This window comes from Dasypus novemcinctus, chromosome 14 (genome assembly GCF_030445035.2).
Source record: "Dasypus novemcinctus isolate mDasNov1 chromosome 14, mDasNov1.1.hap2, whole genome shotgun sequence".
In the NCBI taxonomy this organism is placed as follows: Eukaryota; Metazoa; Chordata; class Mammalia; order Cingulata; family Dasypodidae; genus Dasypus; species Dasypus novemcinctus.
The window spans coordinates 107845878-107865884 of NC_080686.1; the positions used below are offsets into that span (position 1 = coordinate 107845878).

Consider the following 20007-nt stretch of genomic DNA (forward strand, 5'->3'; position numbering starts at 1 on the left):
AGAAAAGGAGCACGAGTCTAAAGAAGGAAGGAAATAAAGTGCAGAAAGTAATGCAATAGCAAGAAACTTACCCTCGAGAGGCCGACAGCGCTCACACTGGCCCCTGCGCCTGGGGATCTGCTGGTGCAGCGTGGCAAGCAGCGGCTCCTGTGCACCTGGGTTTGGGCCGGCGCTCACCGACCGCGTCAAGGACCCAGTGCCGTCCGTTTCTCTGCTCTGCCTTGAGTCCTTCCTGCTTCACCCCAATCTGTGCTCCTGCCAGGGCCTCTGGCTGGCTGCCAGGACCCGCTTCCTTCCCCGGATGGCTCCTGGCGGCCGTAGGCTTCCGTGGGAGCAGGGGCTGGGGTGGGGGAGGCACCGGCCGGGCGCTGAGCCCTGAGCCCGCCTCCTCGGGGCCCGGGGCGGGGGTCCCCAGGAGGGGGGGTGATGCTGCTGTCTGGGGAGGCAGCCGGGGCCCACTGGGGACGGTGGCTTTTCAGCAATTCCACCCACTTTCAAGGCAGCCCCCGTGCAGCCAGGGGGCAAAAGTCCCCACCAACCCCAGACTCACGTTAGCCTCCCGGGGCTGACCTAGGGCATCGAGCCATCTTCCCGCAGCCCACCCTGAGCCGGTCAACAGCCCCACTGCCCAGGCGACAGCAGCACCCCCTCCCCGGCCCCTGCCCTGGGGGTCTCTCCAGCCTGCGCCCACTTCAGCCCTGGGGATCCTGAAGATGGAAGAGCCTGGTTAGAGAGAATGGGCAGGGGTGTAGAGGTGGGGGGCACAATGTCATGTACTTCAGGATTCCTGCTTTGCAAACGAGGTCCCCCTCCACATGCCTGCCCCCAAACCTCTGAGCCCCTGCCCTTTAGCCGGGCACGCCCAGCTGTGACACGGCCGGGCAGCGGGCGAGGCACCCCAGCCCCACCCCACCACGTGCACCCGCTGGGCAGGTGAGGAGCCAGGGCCCCCACGCCCCCACTCCCCTTCTGACTCTGACCAAGTGCCTGGGGTGGGCCCCAGACCACCACCCCACCCCCTACCCCCGACCCCAAGCCCTCCCTGGCTGCCTCGAGGGGGCGGGGGGCTCCTCGTTGCCAAAGTCTGCTGGAGAGGCAGGTGCTGGCCACCCCGAAGCCCCCGCCCCACCCGTTACCGCCTCCAGTTCCTGCAGGTGGAGGTGAAAGGGCAGCCGCATCCCCCACCCTGCCTGGGTGCCGTCCAGCACAACCCCCTCCCCAGTGAGCGGGGCCGCCCCTGCCCTTCGCAGGAACCCCCCCACTGGGGAGCTTCGTCTAAGAGCCATGGTGCCAGTGCTCTCTTGGGTGCCACTGGCCCAGGACAGCTCTGCAGACCCCGCAAAGGCGGAGCTGCCCCAGGGACCCCTCCCGCAGCCAGCTCGACTCTTGGTGGGGAGGGGGCTGCCATTCTCCTGGACTGGGGCGCGGCGGGGAAGGCTGCTGCACAGACCCCAGGCCCCCGCCTGCTGCTGACGGTTCTCACGCCCCCCACCCACACCTCCTTGGAAGGGGTGCTGACGCCCGGCCTGGTGGTCCTAGAGGCATCTGTGGCCCGAGCCCCGGTTACCAGCCCTGGCCAAGCCCCAGCTACCTGCAGGCCGGGGAAGCCCCCACCCCGCCCCTGAGGAAAAGGGGGTGACAAAAGTCACACACACTCACCCCAACATTCTGTCTGCAAGGGAGAAGCAGGGGTTCCAAGACCAAGCGCAACACGCCCCTTTTAGAATGACCGAAAGAAGTTTTTTAAAGGCCGTGCCAAGCACGGGAGAGGCTGGGGCGCCCCTGGAACTCAGGCACGTGGTGGGAATGTGGAATGGCACGACCACTCCGGAAAGCTGCGAGGCTGGCTTTTTCCAAAGTTGAGCATGTGCTTACCTTACGACCCAGCCGTTTCATATGCAGGCACTTACCAAAAAGAAAGGACAGCACATGCCCTTAAACATGTTTGTGGGAAGAATGTCCAAGGAGACCAAGGGCACCGGGCAAGGAGAGCCGGGAGTGGGTGGGGCTGCAGGGGCAAGGGCTTTCCCGCCTCAGTCCCACTGGCCTCCGTGGCCCATCCCATAAGCCTGCCGGACGCGTAGCACTGTGCTGGGGCGAGAGGCTGCTGTGGCAGAGGTGAGCCGGGGTGGAACCCGTGCTTGTTGAAAGCAGCGGTGACACCCAGAGAAAGGAGGGGGGCCGGGGTAAGGAAAGCGCGGAGGGGGAGAGGAGGGGAGGGGAGGGGTGGGAGGGGGAGGGGAGGGAGGGGAAGGAAGGGAGGGGAAGCCAACGAAGGCAGCTGGTGCAGTGCTCCACATCTTGCTAAGGAGGAGGGCAATGTGAACGTACACAACTATGTGTGATATTTGCAGAAAGAAACAATGAGAGGACTAGCCTCCAAGGAGAAAGCAGAGACCAAGGGCAAAAGTGAGGCTTTTCTGAATGCACTTTGGTATGTTCTTTTAACTTTGGAATCTTATAAATATGTAAATTTCATATATATGGAAATTATACCTATATTACATAATAAAGAGATTAGATGAAAAGTATCCCTGGAAAATGAAAGTAAGCCAAATCAAAGGAATTTGAAACTGCTTCTCAAGTTGGTCAATGAATTGCACAGAAAAGAGAATTATCCCAGCGACCTCCCAACAGCCGTAATCCTAAAATTTAATTGAAAGGCATGTGAACTCGTAGTTCTTTTTTCCTTTTTTAGAAACTGCTAGCCACCTAGTGAAAAGCCCCTGGGTCTCCCAGTGGCCTCTATGTACCCTTTCCACTGGAAGAAACCAGAACTCCAGCAGAGCAGCAGGGCCTGCGGCTCGGCAGGGCATCTGTGGGACCAGAGAGCCAGTGGGTGCCACTCCGGGGCTTGGCGAGGACCCACGGCGACCTGGACCCTCACATGTCGTCAGTGGGAGTAGAAAAGGTACGACCGCTTTGGAGAGAGCCCAGCAGCACCTTATAAATCCAAACATTCACCAGCAATTCCACACCCACCCAGCCATTTACTCAAGAGAACTGAGAATGTAAGTCCACAAAAAGACTGTTTATAATGGCCACAAACTGGATTCAGCTCAGGCATCCACCTGCAAGAGAATGGATAAACCAACCAGCATATTCGCCCGGTAGAATACTGGAGAACAATAAACAGCCAAAAAAGGAACACGCTGTGGCACCTGCCACAACACGGATGCATCTCCAAGGAAGCCAGGCACAAAAGAATACACACCGCATGATTCCACTTCCGTGAAATTTAGAACAAGCAAAAGTAACAGACGGTTTTAAAAACCTCAGCAGTTGTTGCCTCTGGGATGTGGGGGCAGGATGTGAGTGGGAATTGACTGGGGAGGAGCGGGAGGGGACTTTTGGGGGCGATGATAACGTCTGTATTTTGATAGAAGGTTGGGTTACACGGCACAGGCATTTGTCAAAACTCAAAACTCAGAAACGATGTGCTTAAGTTTCAAGCACTTCACCAAATGCAAATTTTACCTTAAAAAAAGCCCCAACTCCTCGAACGATGTGCGCAGCAGCACTGGTGGGCGAGCACGGCTGCTGAGAGCTGGAGGCACTGGCATCGAGGGCTTACTTTGAAATCCATCAAAAGTGTGACATGGGGGAAGTGGATGTGGCTCAACTGATTGGGTTCCCATCTGCCATATAGGAGGCCCTGGGTTCGATTCCTAGGGCCTCCTCGTGAAGGAAAGCTGGCCCGCGCCTGTGGAGAGCTGGCGCAGCAAGAAGACACAACAAAGGGAGACAAGCAGACACAGAAGAACACGCAGTGAATGGACACAGAGAGCAGACAGCAAGCAAGTGGCAAGGGGGGGGATAGATAAATAAATCTTAAAAAAAAAAGTGTGACATGGATCAATGGGTGGGTCAAGGATGGAGAGAGATATGATAAAGTAAATAAAATGTGAAAGTAGAATCGTGGGCATATGGGTATTCATTGGTTTGTCAGCTTTTTCTGTATGTTTAAAATTTTTCACGATAGCATATCAGGAGTCTTCACTAAAAGGAATCAAATAGAAGAAGCCAAAGAGGGACAATCCGAGCCTCAAAATTAATAACGACAGCAATTGATAAAAACCCACCGGACATTTAAAGGCACACATGCCTAATAACACCAAAAGGAAGTTGCCGAAACCTGCTGGGCAGGATGGTGGCTGCGCGGTGCAGGCGGGCTGCTGGGAGGGGAGGGCGCGGCACTGCTCTGCCATGCCGGCCCAAGGCCATCGCGGCTGGCCTTCCAGGAGGTTCCGAGCCGGGAGGGGCAGGGCTTTCACGCTCGCACTGAGGTCATCAGGCATGAGTAGACGGCATCCTTGTCCCTGGACCACCGGAGCAAATGACCCCGACCGGGGTTCCAGGCAGCAGAAGTGTGTTCTCTCCCCGTTTTGGAGGCCAGAGGTGAGAGCAGGCTGTCAGGGCCGCGCTCCCTCCAAACCTGCCGGGGAACCTGCCCCGCCCCTTCCGGCCCCTGCTGGCCGTGGCCGTCCTTGGCACTCCATGGCCTGCAGCTGCTCTTGTCTCTACCTCTGCCGCCACGTGGCCGCCCGGTGTCTCTGACTCCACATGGCCCCCCAGTGTCTGTCTCCACGTGGCCCCCCCAGTGTTTCTCCACGTGGCCCACCCCCGGTGTTTCTGTCTCCACGTGGCCTGCCTCCTGGTGTCTCTGCTTCCACGTGGCCCCCGGTGTCTGTCTCCATGTAGCCTGCCCTTCCCCCCCCCCCGTGTCTCTGCTGCCCCGTGACTCGCCCCCTCATGTCTCTGTCTCCACGTGGCCTGCCATTGCCTCTGCTGCCATGTGGCCCACCCCTGGTGTCTCTGTCTCCACGTGGCCCACCCCCAGTGTCTCTTTTTCCACATGGCCTGCCCCCAGTGTCCTCGCCCCTTCTTGTAAGGACACGGGGCCTTTGGAAGGGGGACTCCACGTGACCTTGTCTTAACAGCCCTGACGCTGTTTCCAAACAAGGTCACATGGGGGGAACTTGACCTGACTTTGGGGCCACAATTCAACGCCCAGCAGGGGTGCCGGCAGCAGGAGCGACGCCTCCACCTGCACCTGCACCTGCACCTGCACCTCCACCTGCGCCAGCACCCGCGCCGTGCCCTCAGGCTGGCAGCAGGCCTTGCACGCCCTTCACATGCCCTCCAGCGGGCGCCAACCAGGCAGGAAGCATTCCCGTCCACCAGCGTCGCCGAGGAAATCAGCCAGAATCAGATCAAGCCTGCGCGGCTGGAGAGCGCGTCAAATGGCACCGAATTCAGAGTGTGGCGCATTCCTAAAGAGCACTGACTCCATTCCTCAAAGAATGTTGGGATCATGATTCAGTCAAAAGTCCAAAGGTGCCTTTGCACAATTAGGAAGATGTGGGAAGAGCGTTTTCGACCACAGGAAGGGCTTACTTCAAACGGTGGGTGCGATAATGGCATAACAGTGCTTGCGTAAGAAACGACGGTTTTCGAGATTCCCATTCCAGCGCAGGGTGGAGACGGGTCTGGGATTTGCCTGAAGACTCTGCGTCAGGAGCGGGGAGGACAGAAGGTGTGTCTGAGCCGGCCCCGCAGCGAACAGCGCAGAGCGGCTGCCTCGGACCCCAGGAGCTCACTGGCTCGCAGTTTGGGGGACACCCTAACCCATTCCAGCCGCGCCTTAACCGGCCACGTCCTCGAACGTCCACAGGGCCAGGGTGGAGACTCAGCACATCCTGGGGAACGTTATTCAACTCCCAGCGGTGGCCTTGGCGCCTCACTGTCCTGCTCGGTCCTCACCTGAAGACGGGCCCCAGGAGAGGGCTGTGGCTAAAGGAGGGGATGCAGGTAAAAGTCCTAGCAGGGTGCCTGGCCTCCTAAGTGCTAATGATGACTCCTCCTACCACCCCCAACACCTGACTCACCCGGCACCCCCAGACCCATTTACCTGGCACCCCCTCCCCCGCCACACAGGCATCAGGGCCGACAAGCTCCGACTGGCCAAGGGCAGAGCAGCCCCTGGCTTCAGAGCCCAGCCCAGCGTGGCCGGCCCTGGCAGCCACTTCCTAATGCCGACCCCTTCTTCCTTTCAGGTGGGCACCTGATGGCAAAGGGGACCCCAGCCCGGCCCAGGGGCAAATCCTTGCTGGTCTAAGCCGGGCGGGTGGAAACACCCCCCTTTCTCAGCAGTTAGCTTCGTCAGAGGCTCAGAAACCGGACGCATGGGCATCTTCAGGCGGCGGGCATCCAGCAGGCTGCAGGTGTGCTGTGTGCGTTTTTCCACGTACATGTTATTCTAAAAACAAGCAAACAGAAGGCACGGCCCAGAAAAGATGGCCCCTTCTTCGCCTGGACGGCCGTGTTTGGATGTGATGCCTGGAACTGCCGCAGCGCTCCTGTGACCGTGAGGGCGATAGTGGTGAGGACTGAAGATGGCCAAGGAAGAGTCAGGGAAACCCGCGCCTCGTGCTGAGTGGCTGAGTTAACCAGCCCTGGAGCCGCCCCATCCTGCGGCTTCTCGCTGTTTGTATGATACGTTGTTCCTGTTATTAGTGATAGTTACTTTAAGTTGGGTTTTCTCTAACTCGCTGTGACTAGCGTAACAGCTCATCTATCTACTGTGAGCAAATGGTTGACGTGGGAAGAGAAACTCAAAGCCCACAGAAGAGCCAGGGAAGCAGATGTAAGGAGGAGCGCCCCCTCCCCACGAGGGCAGCCGGCCCCGGCCAGGCCCTCGCCTCGGCTGTGAGTGCACAGGCTCGCCACACGCTGGTCCACGCGCAGCTGCGCCTTTGCTCGCGGGGCTCAGGGAGCCCAGCGCTGTTGACCCTCACCTGCGACCCCTCCAGCTGGCCCTCCCCCCAACCCCCGCACGGGCTCTGGCCAGGAGGACGCCTGGGGAGATGTCGGGGGCTGAATGCCCCCCAAAAGACGGCCCGGTCCTCGCCCCAGGTCCGTGTGCCCTTACTTGGAAAGAGACGGGAAGACGCGGTTGGCTAAGATGAGGCGACCCAGGTCAGGGGACCTCATCGGAGCGGGCCGGGGACCCTGCGAGGCGCAGACATTTGGCCTCAGAGACGGACGCGCGCGAGGCGGGGCCTGCCACGTGCCGGCGGAGCTGGAGGGGGGCCAAGGAGGGCCACGTCCACGGGACGGGCGGGCGGGAAGGGGCCCCAGCCCTCCAGCACCTCGGCTTCGCGCCCAGCTCCAGGCCGAGGCCGAGGTCTCCGTCTTCTGAAGCCACCCAGTCTGTGGAGCGTCGTTACCTGCAGCCTTAGCGCCCTGTCCCTGTCCTGGCTCCAGAAACGCCGGCGAGCCCCCCAGCACCCCCACCCCTGAAGGCGGCAGATCAGAGGCTCCGCGCAGGCCAAGCGCCTGGGGTGCCCAGAAGAGGGTCTCACCTTCCCACGGGCAGCAGTGGGGGGGGGGGGGGCTGGTCAACACCCAGAATCCGAAAGTCTTTCCTGCTCCGGGAAAGTCCCCCAGGGGCCTGCGGGGGAACGGAGGGGCTTCCCAGGAGCAGAGGGGGCTGAGGACGCAGGTGGAGACCGGCGGGGGGCCGAGCACCAGGGCGAGGCCGGGGGCGGGGCCGCAGGTGGGCCAGGGCACTCCTGTGAGGCCCTCGTGGGCGGCAGCGGCTGCAGCTGGAGGCTTTCCCTGAAGCAGCGCGGCATGTAGGGCAATGGTGGGATGCTGGAGATCTCTAGCAAGTGGCAGCGGTGACTCCCACGTGTGGCTCCCTGTCTCCCCACCCACAGCAGCCGGCACCGCCCCTGGGGGGCCCCTCCTGTGGCCCCGGGTGACCGATGGAGAACAGGGGCTCTTGCGGGAAACAGCAGACAGTCAGCTCTTTGGCCTTTGTTCACTGGTGGCCTGCACTGGCCAAATGAGTGGCGGCCAATGGAGGGGTCACAGGGGTTGTTTGGCCTGAGGCACCCACAGCTCGGCGTGGCGCCGAGACCCGTGGCAGTGCCCAGAGGCCAGGGCTGTGCTGGGGGACAGGGGCCTGGCCCAAGTGGCTGCCAAGAGAATCTGCCTCTCCCACATGCTGCGGGCTGTACCTCAGGAAAGCAACTTGCCAGGTCTCCCGGGGAGGTGGGGGCACGGGCTCCAGGCCAGCACGGCTTTCTGGTCATCCAGGGGCTCCCCAGGGAGGTGGGGGGCAGATGGACTGCCACCAGCTGCTCCACAGCTCAGGGGGACTGCGTCTGCCCCTTGGCACACTCCCCATCTCCCGGGGTGCAGGAAATGCACCCCGACCTCCAGGAGGCCCTCGATGGCCCCCCACCCTGGCGCAGCAGACCCCTTCCCTTCCAAAACATGACCCACAGTGAGGCGACATCCTGGGGGCCACACCAGTCCGCGTAAGACTGCAGACTCGGGGTGCGGGGTGGATTCCGGCTGCATTTAACCCGCGGTCTCGGCTTGAAGTCCCGGGTGACCTGGTGGCAGCTGGTCGGATGGTGATCGATTGTTCAGGTGGTGAGCGATTGATCAGGTGGTGATTGATCAGATGGCGATTGATTGATCAGGTGGTGATCGATTGATCAGATGGTGATTGATTGATCAGGTGGCGATTGATCAGATGGTGATCAGCTGGTGATTCTCCAGAGGCACCTGCCCCTTCAAGTCGAAACCGCGGGTTAAGTGCAGCCAGCATCCACCCCGCACCCCGAGTCTGCAGTCTTACGCTGACTGGTCTTGGATTCGATACCCCTCTACTCTGTCTTTCTGGGAAAGGGCCTTTGGCTGGAATCAGACAGTGATTCCAGCCGCAGCTGCCAGGCTGTGATGCCCCTGCCGGAGCACAGCGACCAGCCCGGGATGCCAAATGCTAGGGAGGCATGTTTTGCTCTCTGCCAACAAGGTCGTGGAGGGGCCGTGAGCTCGCCGTCAGCCTTGCTCCCTCATCCACGACAGGGCCGGCCTCGTGGGGTGCCACAAGGGCTGGCATGGGGATTAAAGGAGGGGCCCCCTCCTTGGACACTCCCATCACCGGAGAGCCACCTGCCCAGCAGCCCTGCAGCCCCCACTCGGGGACCGCAAAGCAGGGTCAGGGCCCTGCATCCCGAGCACGGGGATTGGCTGCTCCCACCCCACCCCCCGAGCCCAGATCCTCACCCACACCCAGGGACACGTGGCGTCTCGCAGGTGGGCCGAGAGGCGAGAGGGTGGCCGCTGCCCGCCGTGCACCCCAGAACCCAGCCCCACGGGAGTAGCAGGAGAAGCCTCCCCTGTGGCCGCCCTCGCTGCTGAGACAGAAATCCTCCCCGAGAGTAACTGCAGCTGCTGGCTCCCCAACTGCCTGCCACGGGGGCCTGTTTCACTTCCTCTTCACAGCCGCTTGGTGAGCCGATTCTGGACAGTTTCAGAGAGGGAAGAGGTGATTGCATTCACAGCCCGGCGGCAGAGCTGGAACCCCTGCCCAGGACCTCCTGAAACACTTCACACCCACCCAAGACCTTCGAGAACACTTCACACCCACCCAGGACCTCCCGGGACACTTCACACCTGCCCAGGACCCCCCAGGACACTTCAAACCCACTCATGACCTCCCAGGACACTTCACGCCTGCCCAGGACCTCCTGGGACACTTCACACCCACCTAGCTATGCATCCACAGGAGCCTCGAGGGCCCAGCCCAGCTGAGGAGGACCTGCTGCTCCCAGAGCCTGGCCCGCTGGGTCTGCGTCAGCAGACAGCTGCTGGGGGCGAGCGGCTGAGCCCAGCCTTCCACAGCACTGGTACTGAGTGACCTTTTAAAAAGAGAAATACATGGGCAGCGGACTTGACCCAGTGGTTAGGGCGTCCACCTACCACATGAGAGGTCCATGGTTCAAACCCTGGGCCTCCTTGACCCTTGTGGAGCTGGCCCATGCGCAGTGCTGATGCGCGCAAGGAGTGCCCTGCCACGCGGCAGTGCCCCCCGCGTATGGGAGCCCCACGCGCAAGGAGTGCGCGTAAGGAGAGCTGCCCAGCACGAAAGAAAGTGCAGCCTGCCTAAGAATGGTGCTGCCCACACAGAGAGCTGACACAACAAGATGACACAACAAAAAGAAACACAGATTCCTGTGCCACTGACAACAACAGAAGTGAACAAAGAAACAAGACGCAGCAAATAGACACAGAGAACAGACAACTGGGGTGGGGGGGGAGGGGAGAGAAATAAATAAATAAACTTTTTTAAAAATAAATAAATAAATGAGATAAATAAATAAATAAAAAGAGAAATACAAACATAAATATACTTTTTACTATTAAAAATACCCAGCCTTGTTTTTTTATATAAAGTAGAATTCAATTTCATGTTCTATATGAAACATTTACCCAAACACGTGGGCAAAGGACTGTCTTGGAGAGCTTGACCGGCGCCTGCTGGCTGAGCCTCTCAATCCTGGGTGGGCTGAGAAACAGGGTCAGAACTCGGCTCCCAAGCTGGTAAAGCGCAGGCTCCCCGCTGTGACCCCACGCCTCGCCGGGCGCGCCTTGCTCTCTGCCGCATCTCCACTGTGACCGCGCAACTCCAGGTCACGTCTGAGGTCGGCTGAACAGATCCGCCGTGGGCAGCAGCGCAGCTGCGCCTCAGAGGGGCAACTCTCAGACCCCGTACTTCTGCTGGGATCGGGGGTTAATTCTCCCCACTGTTGTCAGAAGAAATTAGCCAGGAAAAGAGCTGCCAACGCGGCCCAAGCACTGCTGTGGAAAACATTCTTAACGATTTTTCTTTTCGCCGTTTCTATTTTTTCTGTTCCTCGCTCCTCACTTGCTTGGTTTGGCATCAGAAGTTGTCACCTCCTTGTGTTTTTTGAAGGTTGAAATAAAACAGTCAAGCGGAAAGATAAAAATGGAGCCCCAGGGAGCGAACGTCCCTTCATGAGCAGACAATACACCGAGGACCAGAGCCTCAGCTCCTCCTTTGCACACGAAGGAGCGCGCCCCCCCCCCCCTGCCCTCTGCTCTACCCACTTAGGGCTTTCCTGATTTGGAACAGAGAGCGCTTCCTCGTTCCTTTATCCAGCTGCATAGCATTTCACACGAATCTTTTTTAAAGTTTTTTTCATGCCGTTGGGGTGAGGGTCGGCGCACCTGCAGCCACCTCTGCCACCCTGTTGCCCAGAGGCCCCACCTACTCAGTGCCCACGTCCCGCCAGGAGGCACGGATACCTTTCCTCACCCCACTGCTGTTCCCGCCACCCACGGACAAACTCCACTCACCCTGCCTGCCCAGGCAATTGTGCCCCTCCCCGACAGCCCCCAACTCGGATGGCGGGGCCAGCTGCCTCGATGGGGACGACAAGCAGAGGCTGGACCCCGTCCGCCGTTCACCTTGCTGTCCCCAGAGCCACCGCAGTGGGGCGGGTAGAGCGGAGGCCCGGAGCCCCATACACGGACAGGGCCTGCAGCCTTGGCCCTGCCGCAGCCTTGCCCGCCGAGCCCCCCCTCCCGTCCCCCGCCCGCTGCAGGGGCAGGAGGGAGCACGGGCGGCAGTGACCCTTGTCCACGGATGGCACCGAGCTCCGAGCCCAAGGCCGCTGCTGCCAGGAAGGGTAACATGACCCACGCCGGCCCGGGGGGCAGGCCCGGGGGTGGGGCGCCAGCAGTCCACAGGGTGACCCGTGCCAGCCAGGCCACGCAGGTAAGGCCAGGGTCATGGCGACCCAGGGGCCTGCGGGCAGACTGCTGGGGGCACAGGGCTGCCCTCTAACGGCAGCGGGGGTCCTGGAGGTGACGGCCGAGCCTGCCGGGAGCCTGTAAGGAGGGCGGCCGCGCCCACCCTGCACAGCCCGACTGCTGGGAGTCTGGGGGCACGTGGCGCCCCCCTGGGGGTCTCAGGGACACGGCCCCAGCCTGGGCGGCCTGAATGCTGGGGTCACACAACCCCACCCAGGGGGCCTCAGGGGGACCCCACACTAGGGGGTCTCAGGGACATGACCTCAACCTGAGCAGCCCGACCTCTGGAAGACCTGGGGTACACAGCCTCACGCTGGGGGCTCTCAGGGGGACACGGCCCCTCCCCGGGTGGTCTGAGGGCTCTCCCTGCCCTGGAAGCAGCCTGAAGTCACAGAGGCACCACCGGGGGTGGGTTTCAGACTGGGAATTGCTCGAGAGGAGGGGCAGGTGCCTTCGTGGGGAAGGTGGGGAACGGGGGTTCCACACACAGAGCCGCCCGTTCAACTGTGGCCCAGGTAGGGGACAGCAGGTGTCCGTCGTCACACACGGGTGGTCCACCAACCCTGGCCCGGGCATGTGGCCATGTCTATCTGTGGGGGGTCTGGCCAGACCCCCACGGCCTGCCCTGGGGCGGGGACAGCAGCCGGGTGGGATGGAGGGCACCGTGGGTGCTGGGCAGAGGGTGGCCACATAGGGGTCGGGGACAACCCAGGGCTGTGGCTGAGCCTCGCGTCCGGAAGGCAGGGCTGACAAGACCATCCACCCGGGGTCGATTTGAGAATCGATAGCTATTGTAATTAATCACGTTAATTTTAATCAGCGGATTATGCGTTGCCGTCATTGTGCCTCGATGCTCATGCGCCCCGGGCTGGGCAGTTTGCACTCGCGGCCTGGCAGCACCCAAGGTCCAGCGGGCCCGAGGAGCTGGTCCAGGGGCTAGCAGCGGTAGAGACCCCCCCACCCCTGCTCCCTCCCGGAGCTGCAGGAAGCCCAGAGGGGGGTGGAGTCCCTGGGGTCAGCCTGGAGGAGGGTCAGGGGCCCTCTGGGGGCCGAGGCCAGGGCTGGAAAACAAGGTGGGTAGGGGGAACAGAGGGCACGGGCGGAGGGGCCAGAGATGCTGGCTGGGAGGGCAACTGGGGCCGCCAGGGCTGGGCGGGGGTGGCCGGGAGGCTGGAAGGGCAGAGCGGCCACGAGGTGGAGCACCCCGACAGATCTGGAAGCATAGAGGGGGGATGGCTGACTCACAGCTCGCCGAGTCTTCAGAGGAGCGTCACCCCGTCCCAAAGGGCCCAGCCTGTGCGGACACTGCCCTCTGCCCCAGCAGGGACGGACGCTTGTCGTCACAGCCCCATCAGGAGACCCAGAGAACCCAGGCGCTGGTCCTGGACCAGAGCTGGGGAGGAGGGGCCCGGGGCCAAAGCCAGGCGGTCTCGTGCCTCAGCCCAGCTCAGCCTCCTCTCCAGGTGGCCCCCTGGGGACCAGGGGGCTGCCCTGGACAGCCTCAACAGGCCAGCAGGGACAGAGCTCCCGTGGCAAGTACTCTCGGCCTCAGTTTCCCCCATGTGAAATAGGGCTAGGAGAGAGGTCGGCGGGGAGGGGCGCAGGGGGGACGGGGACGGCAGGAACGTTGCCCGCCTGCCCCCTCGGAGGGCGCGGGGTGGCGCGGCTGCGTGTCCAGCCCCGCTCAGCCCTGGGGTCCCACCCTGCGGACAGGACTGGGCGACAGAGGACCGTGTCAACCTTCCTGAGGAAGTGACCTCTGAGCAGACCAGACAGGACAGGACACGGCCACCTGGCCAGTCACGGGAAGGTCTTCCCAGGCAGAGGGGACGGCAAAGGGCGCCAGGGCAGCCAGAGGCCAGCGGGTGGGGGAGGGGGTGAGAGGAGCCCAGAGAAGAGTGGCGGGTGCGGCGTGAGCGCAGCTACTGCGTTTTTAATTTAAAGTGGGCTTAAGACCCTGAAATTGTAGCGGGGCCGGCTCCAAGCTTCAGGACGCCGGGGTCAGCACTCTGTGCGGAGAGCGACTGCCACTCCGAGCCCCTGCAGAACCCCGCCCAGGGCGCTCAGGTCCTGCAGGGCCAGGTGGCTGCTGCGGCCCCGCCCGCCCGGGGAGGAGCGCGGCACAGGTGGACAGGACGCCCCCAAGGTCCCCACGACTTCCCCTTCCCCTCGCGTCCCCGGGGTTCCGGAGGGAAACCTGGAGGGAAGCGGGCCTTGGCGCGGCGCCCGCCCGCGCTGGAGCCGGCAGGAGGCCCATTGTCTGAGGCTGGAGCCGGCAGGGCCCTGGGGGGCTGGGGGCGGGGAGCTGGGCTCGGCCGGCCCCGCAATGCCCTTCGTCCCACTCCCCCAGGACCCAGCGACCCCAGCGAGGACCCGGCTAGTGGACGCGCCGCGCCCCAGCAGGGATGAAGGTGCTGGCGGCTGTGCTGCTCGCCCTGCTCTTGTGCGGGGAGCCAGGTGCGTGGCGCCGGGGAGCTGCGCAGGCGGAGGGGATTTCTGAGGCCCCCGCCTGGAAGAAGCCGTGGGCTTAGGGAGAAGAGATCGCGGCCGGGGTCCCCGGGCTGGAGGGAGGCGGGGGGGGGGGGGGGGGGGGTTGTATTGTCCCGCCCCAAACGTCCGCGGCCCCAACCAGGCCTGCGGGGCCCGGGCTCGCCACCGCCTTGGCGCCGGGGAACGTGCCCCGCGCGGCAGGACCCCGGCTCGGCCTCCCCGCGCTGCGAGGCTTCGGGGGTCCGGCGCCAGCTCTCGGGGCCTGGGTTTCCCATGCTAGACCCGCAGGGCGTGCGGGGCGGGGGCGCTGTCGAGGGCGCGGCCCCAGCAACAGACAGCGCCCAAGCCACCGCAGGCGCGCGCGGGGCAGGACCGCGGGCAGGGTGCGCGCACCGGGCCGGGGTCGGCGGGGAGGCTTCGCAGGGCGCGGGGGGCGCGCGGGCGGACGGCGGGGCCGGGAGGCCCGAGGAGGAGGACGGAGAGAGCGGGAGGACCAAGGGGGAGGATGAGGAGGAGGGAGGACGAAGGGGAAGGATCAAGAGAGAGGACGGAGGGGGTGGGGGTCCAAGGGGGAGCGTGGGGAGGGCAGGGGTACCAAAGGGGAGGATGGGGCGGGGGGTCCAAGGGGGAGGGTGGCGGGGGCGGGGGACCAAGGGGGAGGATGGCGGGGGCGGGGGTCCAAGGGGGAGGGGGGCGGGGGCGGGGGACCAAGGGGGAGGGTGGGGCGGGGGCCGGCACCCGGGCAGCCCAAGTTCACGCCGCCGCGCGCGCTCAGGGACGGGGCAGGAGCAGGACGACGACGACGACGTCGCACTGGACGACTATGACGATGACGACGACGACGACGAAGCCAACGGGATCGCGGGCGCCAAGGGCCGAGGTACCCCGTGCGCCCCAGCCCCGGGCGCGGGCTCGGGTCCAGGCAGTGCGCGCTCCGCTCGGCCCCGGGGGCCCCGCCCCCGGCTCCGCCCATCGCGATCCCCCATGGCCCCGCCCTACACGAGCCCCCCCCCGGCCCCGCCCTTCTTGAGCCCCGCATGCCCCGCCCCCGGGCCCCGCCCCGCCTGAACCCCGCGCCCCCCAGGGCTGCTGCGGTGCTTCTCGTGCCCCTTCCTGCAGGAGGGCGAGCGCTGCGACCAGGTGCAGAGCTGCCTCCTCGGCCACGGCTTCTGCAAAGCCGTCCTGTCCCACGGGAAGGCCGGTGAGCCAGCCGCGCGGGCCCCCACGCGCGCCCCCGCGGGACCAGGCGCCCTGCTCGTGCAGCCCCCCCGCCCGGCCCTCACCGCCAACCCCTCGCCCCTCCAGAGTCGGGTCTCCTGAGCACCTACTCGGGCTGGTGTGCAGACGCGTGCCATCCTGTCACCAAGACGGTAGCGGAGACGCGCGTGGCCGTGGCCTGCTGCCAGGACGCACTGTGCAACGGGCCGCCCTGGCAGGCGGGGCGGGCCCAGGACCCTCCGGGCGGCGGCGCCGGGGGCCCGCAGGGCAGCCCCGCAGCCGTGGGCACGGCCGTCCTGCTCGGCCTCCTCCCCGGCCTCCGGGCCTTGGGGAGCTGAAGCCCGGCCCCGGGATCCCGCTCCGCCCCAGCGCCTGGGGGCTCCCACCGCGCGTGGCCGTGGGGGGCCTTCCTTCCCCCCATTTTCACAGAATAAACGCAGCTTTCTTAACGATCCCGCCAGCACTGGTTCCTCCCCGCCTGGTCTAATGTGTCCTCAGTTTCCCCATCTGGCATCCTTTGCGGCCTCTCCCCTGGGGACCCCCGGGGTGCCTGCGGCCCTCCCAGGACGTGTCTGTGTAGAGCCAGGCCGGGGGCAGCGTGCCCCCGTGTCTCTCCCTGGATCTTCTGCCCAAGAAGTTCCTCCACTGGCGACTGGTGATGTGGGCTAAGCTTCACTCTTCCCAGGTGTGCGGGCACCTGCCTCCCAGACGCCTGCGGAGAAGAGGTTCTACTCTGCCCCTACCCCCGGAGGGAGAGGCCAGGGCAGCCGGAGGGGCCGCGAGGGGGTGCGGCACGGCGGGGTCAGCGGGGTGGGCAGAGGGCAGGGGGGTGGTTCCTGAAGAGGGAGGAGCCGGCAGCTGCCCCGCCTCTCCCCTGGCCTCGCAGCTGCCTCAGCCTCGCTTCACCACAGCTGGTGGTAGGGTGAGCTCCGGGGGGCCGGGGGCCGCCCTCGCCTGGCCTCTGCCTCGGGCCTCAGGGTCCCTGTCTGAGCAGTGTGGAGCAGAGCTCACAGGGCCCTGGACCCCCGCCAGCTCAACATTCCAGGCGCTGGGGAGGCCAGAGTCCGATCCTGCCTGCCAGGTTCTTCCCAGCTGGCCCCCTCTGGGGCGGGGATGCAGTCTGCTCTCGTCTATGGCAGAGGCCCGGAGGGGCCTTCCACTGTCCTCCCCTCTTCCTTACTGATGAAACCCAATGCCTAGCTGCGTGTGGGGAGCACCTTCCTTAAATGGAGGTGGCGTGCCTTTCTTCTCCCCCTTCTTCCTTCCTACTGGCTGAACAATGGCTGGAGCTCAGCAGCCACCTTGGGCCATGAGGCAGCACACTGACAGTGGCATTGGAGCATGGAGGAAGGGGCCTGGATGACTGATGACTGGGTGTGTCATACCAGCCTTGAACTTCCTACCTCAGAACTCCTCTTACCTGAGAGGGAAATAAACTCCTACCCTGTTGAAGCCGCTTTTCTTTTGGGTCTGTCCATTATTTGCATTTTCACAGACACATGCATATAGACACACACTCACGCACACATACTCGCCCACATGCACGTCCATTCACACACGCACAGCTCCCCATGAAGCACGGCAGATAAGAGCACAGGCCTGGCTTTACTTCCTCTTCTGTTAAATGGGAGTCACAGGCAAGCCCCCCTGGACGGCGGCAGTGGGGGTCCTCGGGCCCCAGGCCTGGCACTTAGCACCGTGTATACAGGAGCTCGTGGTACCCACGCGTGAGCGTGTCTACAGCGTGGCGGCAAACCCCTCGCCTGGGCAGCCTGTGCACCTGCCATCGAAAGCAGCCTCTGCGTGGGGTCACTCGCGTTCACAAAAATGTTCCTCCTCACACCTGCCCACAGCGCTGTGAGGGCTGGGCAGACAGACCGTTGCCCCCCAGGTCCCTCGGAGCTGGCGGCATCTGCCCAGACCAGCCTCCAGCACCCCCACCCCGCTGAGACTCAGGGCCTGCCTTACTGGGTGCAGCCCGCCGCGGGGCTCCTGCCCTGGCTCCAGCCTCTTTTCCCAGGGTCCTGGGGTCCTGCTCAGGCCCCACACCTGGCCGTCGAGGAGCTGAAGTGCAGCCCCAGCTCTTTGGGGCCCCAACCTGCCCCGCAAGGCGCAGAAGAGGCAGGGGGCACTCTGAGAGCACCTGCGGTTCCGAAGGGGGGCGAGGGGCGGAGGCGGAGGCAGGGAGACCCATCTGTTGGGCACCCCTCCCCAAAATCTCTCACCCTCCTACCCACCCCAAAAGCTCCCTGTCCTGGCACCCGCTGGTGCCCTCAGCAGCAGGAAGGGGCAATAGGACCTGCCAGCCCACGCCGAGGGCACCGCGCCATCTGCCCATGGCACCCGGGGAGGCCCGATGTGGGCGCTCGGCTGCAGGGCGCACGACCTGCCCGGCTTCCTGCCAACAGCCGTCGGCTTCGCAGAGGCACCTGGAAGGGGGTGCCGCTGCCAGGTGGGTCAGGGGTGCTTGCTCTGCAGCTGGGGGTCGCAGCCAGAACCTTCTAGGCTTGTCACGAGCCGAAGGCACGAGGTCCCTCCCAAGAAGGAACGCCCAGGACAGGGCTGGGTGGAGCCGGACAGGGAGCAGGGACCGGCCCGAGGGGCCACGACCACCCGGGGTGTCCCGTGGCTGCTGGACAGGATGACGACGCGCATAGCGGTCTGGAAACAGCCCCGCTGGCGCTCTGCAGGCGACAGGTCTAAACCCAGCGGCGCTTCTTTCAGCTTCTGGGGGTCGCCCGCCTTCCATGGCTCCTCCTTCCAGGTGCACCACCCAGCTCGGCCTTCTGCAGGCAAACTCCCTCCTAAGGGACCCCCGCGTCTGCCTGTGGGGTCACCCTGATAAGCCAGGGCCGCCTCCCCATCTCCAGATCACACCCGATCACACGGGCGGTCCCTTTGCCTGTAAGGTCATGTCCACAGGAGAACTCAGCTGCCCCATGGCACCCAGCACGCCCCCCCCCCGGACATCTGCTCTGGGCCTGGCTTGGGGGGGTGCCATGCCCAGTGCCCAGTCCATGGGGAAAGGGACTCACCTGGGCACAGGTGGCCACAGTCCAGAAGATCGGCAGCGTGGCAGAGCGAGGGGGAGGGCTTCACCGGGCGGAGGTGGGGGCGGCGGTGGCCAGCCCCGGGTCTGCGAGGCAGAGGGAGCCGGGGCTCTGGGGTGCGGGCGGGGCAGGATGGGAGGGGCCCAAGGGTGGGGGAAGCAGGCACTCTGCGGGGTGCCGAGGACCCTGCGGCATCACCAAGATCCGCCGCTGTCAGGGAGGGGGCTCAGGGCAGGACCCCCGGGCGGGCATGGGTCCTGCAGGTGAGGCTGCCAGAGGGTCCGCAGTCTGGGGAGGGCCCCCCTCGCCTGTCCTGGCGCTGAGTCCTGGACGTCCACCCTGAGCCCCCTGCCGCCCCGCCAAGCACCTCGCTGGCGCCCACAGCCCGCAACGGCAGCACCCCAGGGAGGGTGGGTCCCACCCCCAGCCCCCGGAGCGGGCGCTCAGCCAGCACCTGCAGCAGGGAGCCAGCGCCCAGCACCTGCAGAAGGGAGCCAGCGCCCCGCCCGGGGCAGAGCTGGTGACGGTGCACGGGTCACCGCTGGCCTCTGGGCTGGCTCGGCAGAGGCTGCGGCCCCAGCGCTGTGCCCAGAGCCAGTGGTGGCAACCGCTGGGGACCCCCGGGAAAGGCTGGCCTCCCTTCTGAGGGGGGAAAGGCACCCCTGTCATGGCTAGACTTGTGTCCCCAAAAAAGACATGTTCCAGGGTAGCAGATTTGGCTCAACTGATAGCGCATCCACCTACCATATGCAGGGTCCAGGGTTCAAACCCTGGGTCTCCTTGACCCGTGTGCAGCTGGCCCATGCGCAGTGCTGATGCACTCAAGAAGTGCCGTGCCACGCAGGGGTGTCCCCCACGTAGGGGAGCCCCACGCACAAGAAGTGCACCCCGTAAGGAGAGCCACCCAGCGCGAAAGAAAGTGCAGCCTGCCCAGGAATGGTGCCACACACACGGAGAGCTGACACAACAAGATAACACAACAAAAAGAGACAGTTTGCCGGTCTCTCATGACAAGGATACAAGCGGACACAGAAGAACACACTGAGAATGGACACAGAGAGCAGACAACGGGGGGAGGGGGAAGGAGAGAGACATAAATAAAAAATAAATCTTAAAAAAAAAAGACATGTTCCAGCCGACCCCGCCGGGCGGGTGTGCCCTCACTTGGAGGCCGGGTCTCTGAAGTGGCCTTAGTTGAGATGAGGCCAAAGTGGGTGAGGGTGGGCCCCGTCCGGCATGGCTTGTGGCCATGTGGACTGGGCAAGTAAGGAGGCAGACGGACGGATGGACAGAGGCGTGACCACATCCCCTGCCGCCCTCCCCCCAGAAGCCAGGAGCAAGGCCCTGCTGATGCCTCGGTTTGGGCACGTGGCTCTCAGACCCTGCACGGCTCGTCCCGTCACAGCCCCTCCGTGGTGCTTTGTCACTCCTGCCCTGGCAAACGAGGACAACTCCTCTTCCTTGGCCTGGCTGCTAATACATAGTCAAAACAATACCAACATGGTAACATTTTTAATAATGATTTTTAAAAGTAAAATGTTATGACAAGAGATTTTATTTTTTTAGGAGGTACCAGGGATTGAACCCGGGACCTGGCACATGGGAAGCAGGTGCT

General features: G+C 63.8%; 1 protein-coding gene across 4 annotated transcripts; it reads left to right on the forward strand.

The window, feature by feature from the left end:
• Window positions 1-13709: 13709 nt before the first annotated feature.
• Window positions 13710-15794, forward strand: GPIHBP1 (glycosylphosphatidylinositol anchored high density lipoprotein binding protein 1). Of its 4 annotated transcripts, none has more exons than XM_058276301.1 (5): window positions 13710-13760; window positions 13985-14091; window positions 14900-15004; window positions 15209-15325; window positions 15430-15794. In XM_058276301.1, exons 2-5 carry the CDS (start codon window positions 14040-14042, stop codon window positions 15678-15680), a joined length of 525 nt encoding a protein of 174 aa, XP_058132284.1. In that variant the 5' UTR covers window positions 13710-13760; window positions 13985-14039; the 3' UTR covers window positions 15681-15794. The 4 variants fall into 4 exon arrangements, with proteins under 4 accessions (XP_058132284.1, XP_058132283.1, XP_071063885.1 ...); XM_058276300.2 differs by having other exon boundaries at window positions 13724-13780; XM_071207784.1 differs by lacking the exon at window positions 13710-13760 and adding an exon at window positions 13817-13899.
• The last annotated feature ends 4213 nt before the right edge of the window (window positions 15795-20007 follow it).

What these genes read in the sequence shown, in the direction of transcription:
- GPIHBP1 (XM_058276301.1), top strand. Translation starts at nt 14,040, where the DNA reads ATGAAGGTGCTGGCGGCTGTGCTGCTCGCCCTGCTCTTGTGCGGGGAG. An exon ending in GCTCTTGTGCGGGGAGCCAG is followed by an intron (nt 14,092 to 14,899) that starts GTGCGTGGCGCC and finishes GCGCGCGCTCAG; the next exon opens with GGACGGGGCAGGAGCAGGAC. An exon ending in CCTGTCCCACGGGAAGGCCG is followed by an intron (nt 15,326 to 15,429) that starts GTGAGCCAGCCG and finishes TCGCCCCTCCAG; the next exon opens with AGTCGGGTCTCCTGAGCACC.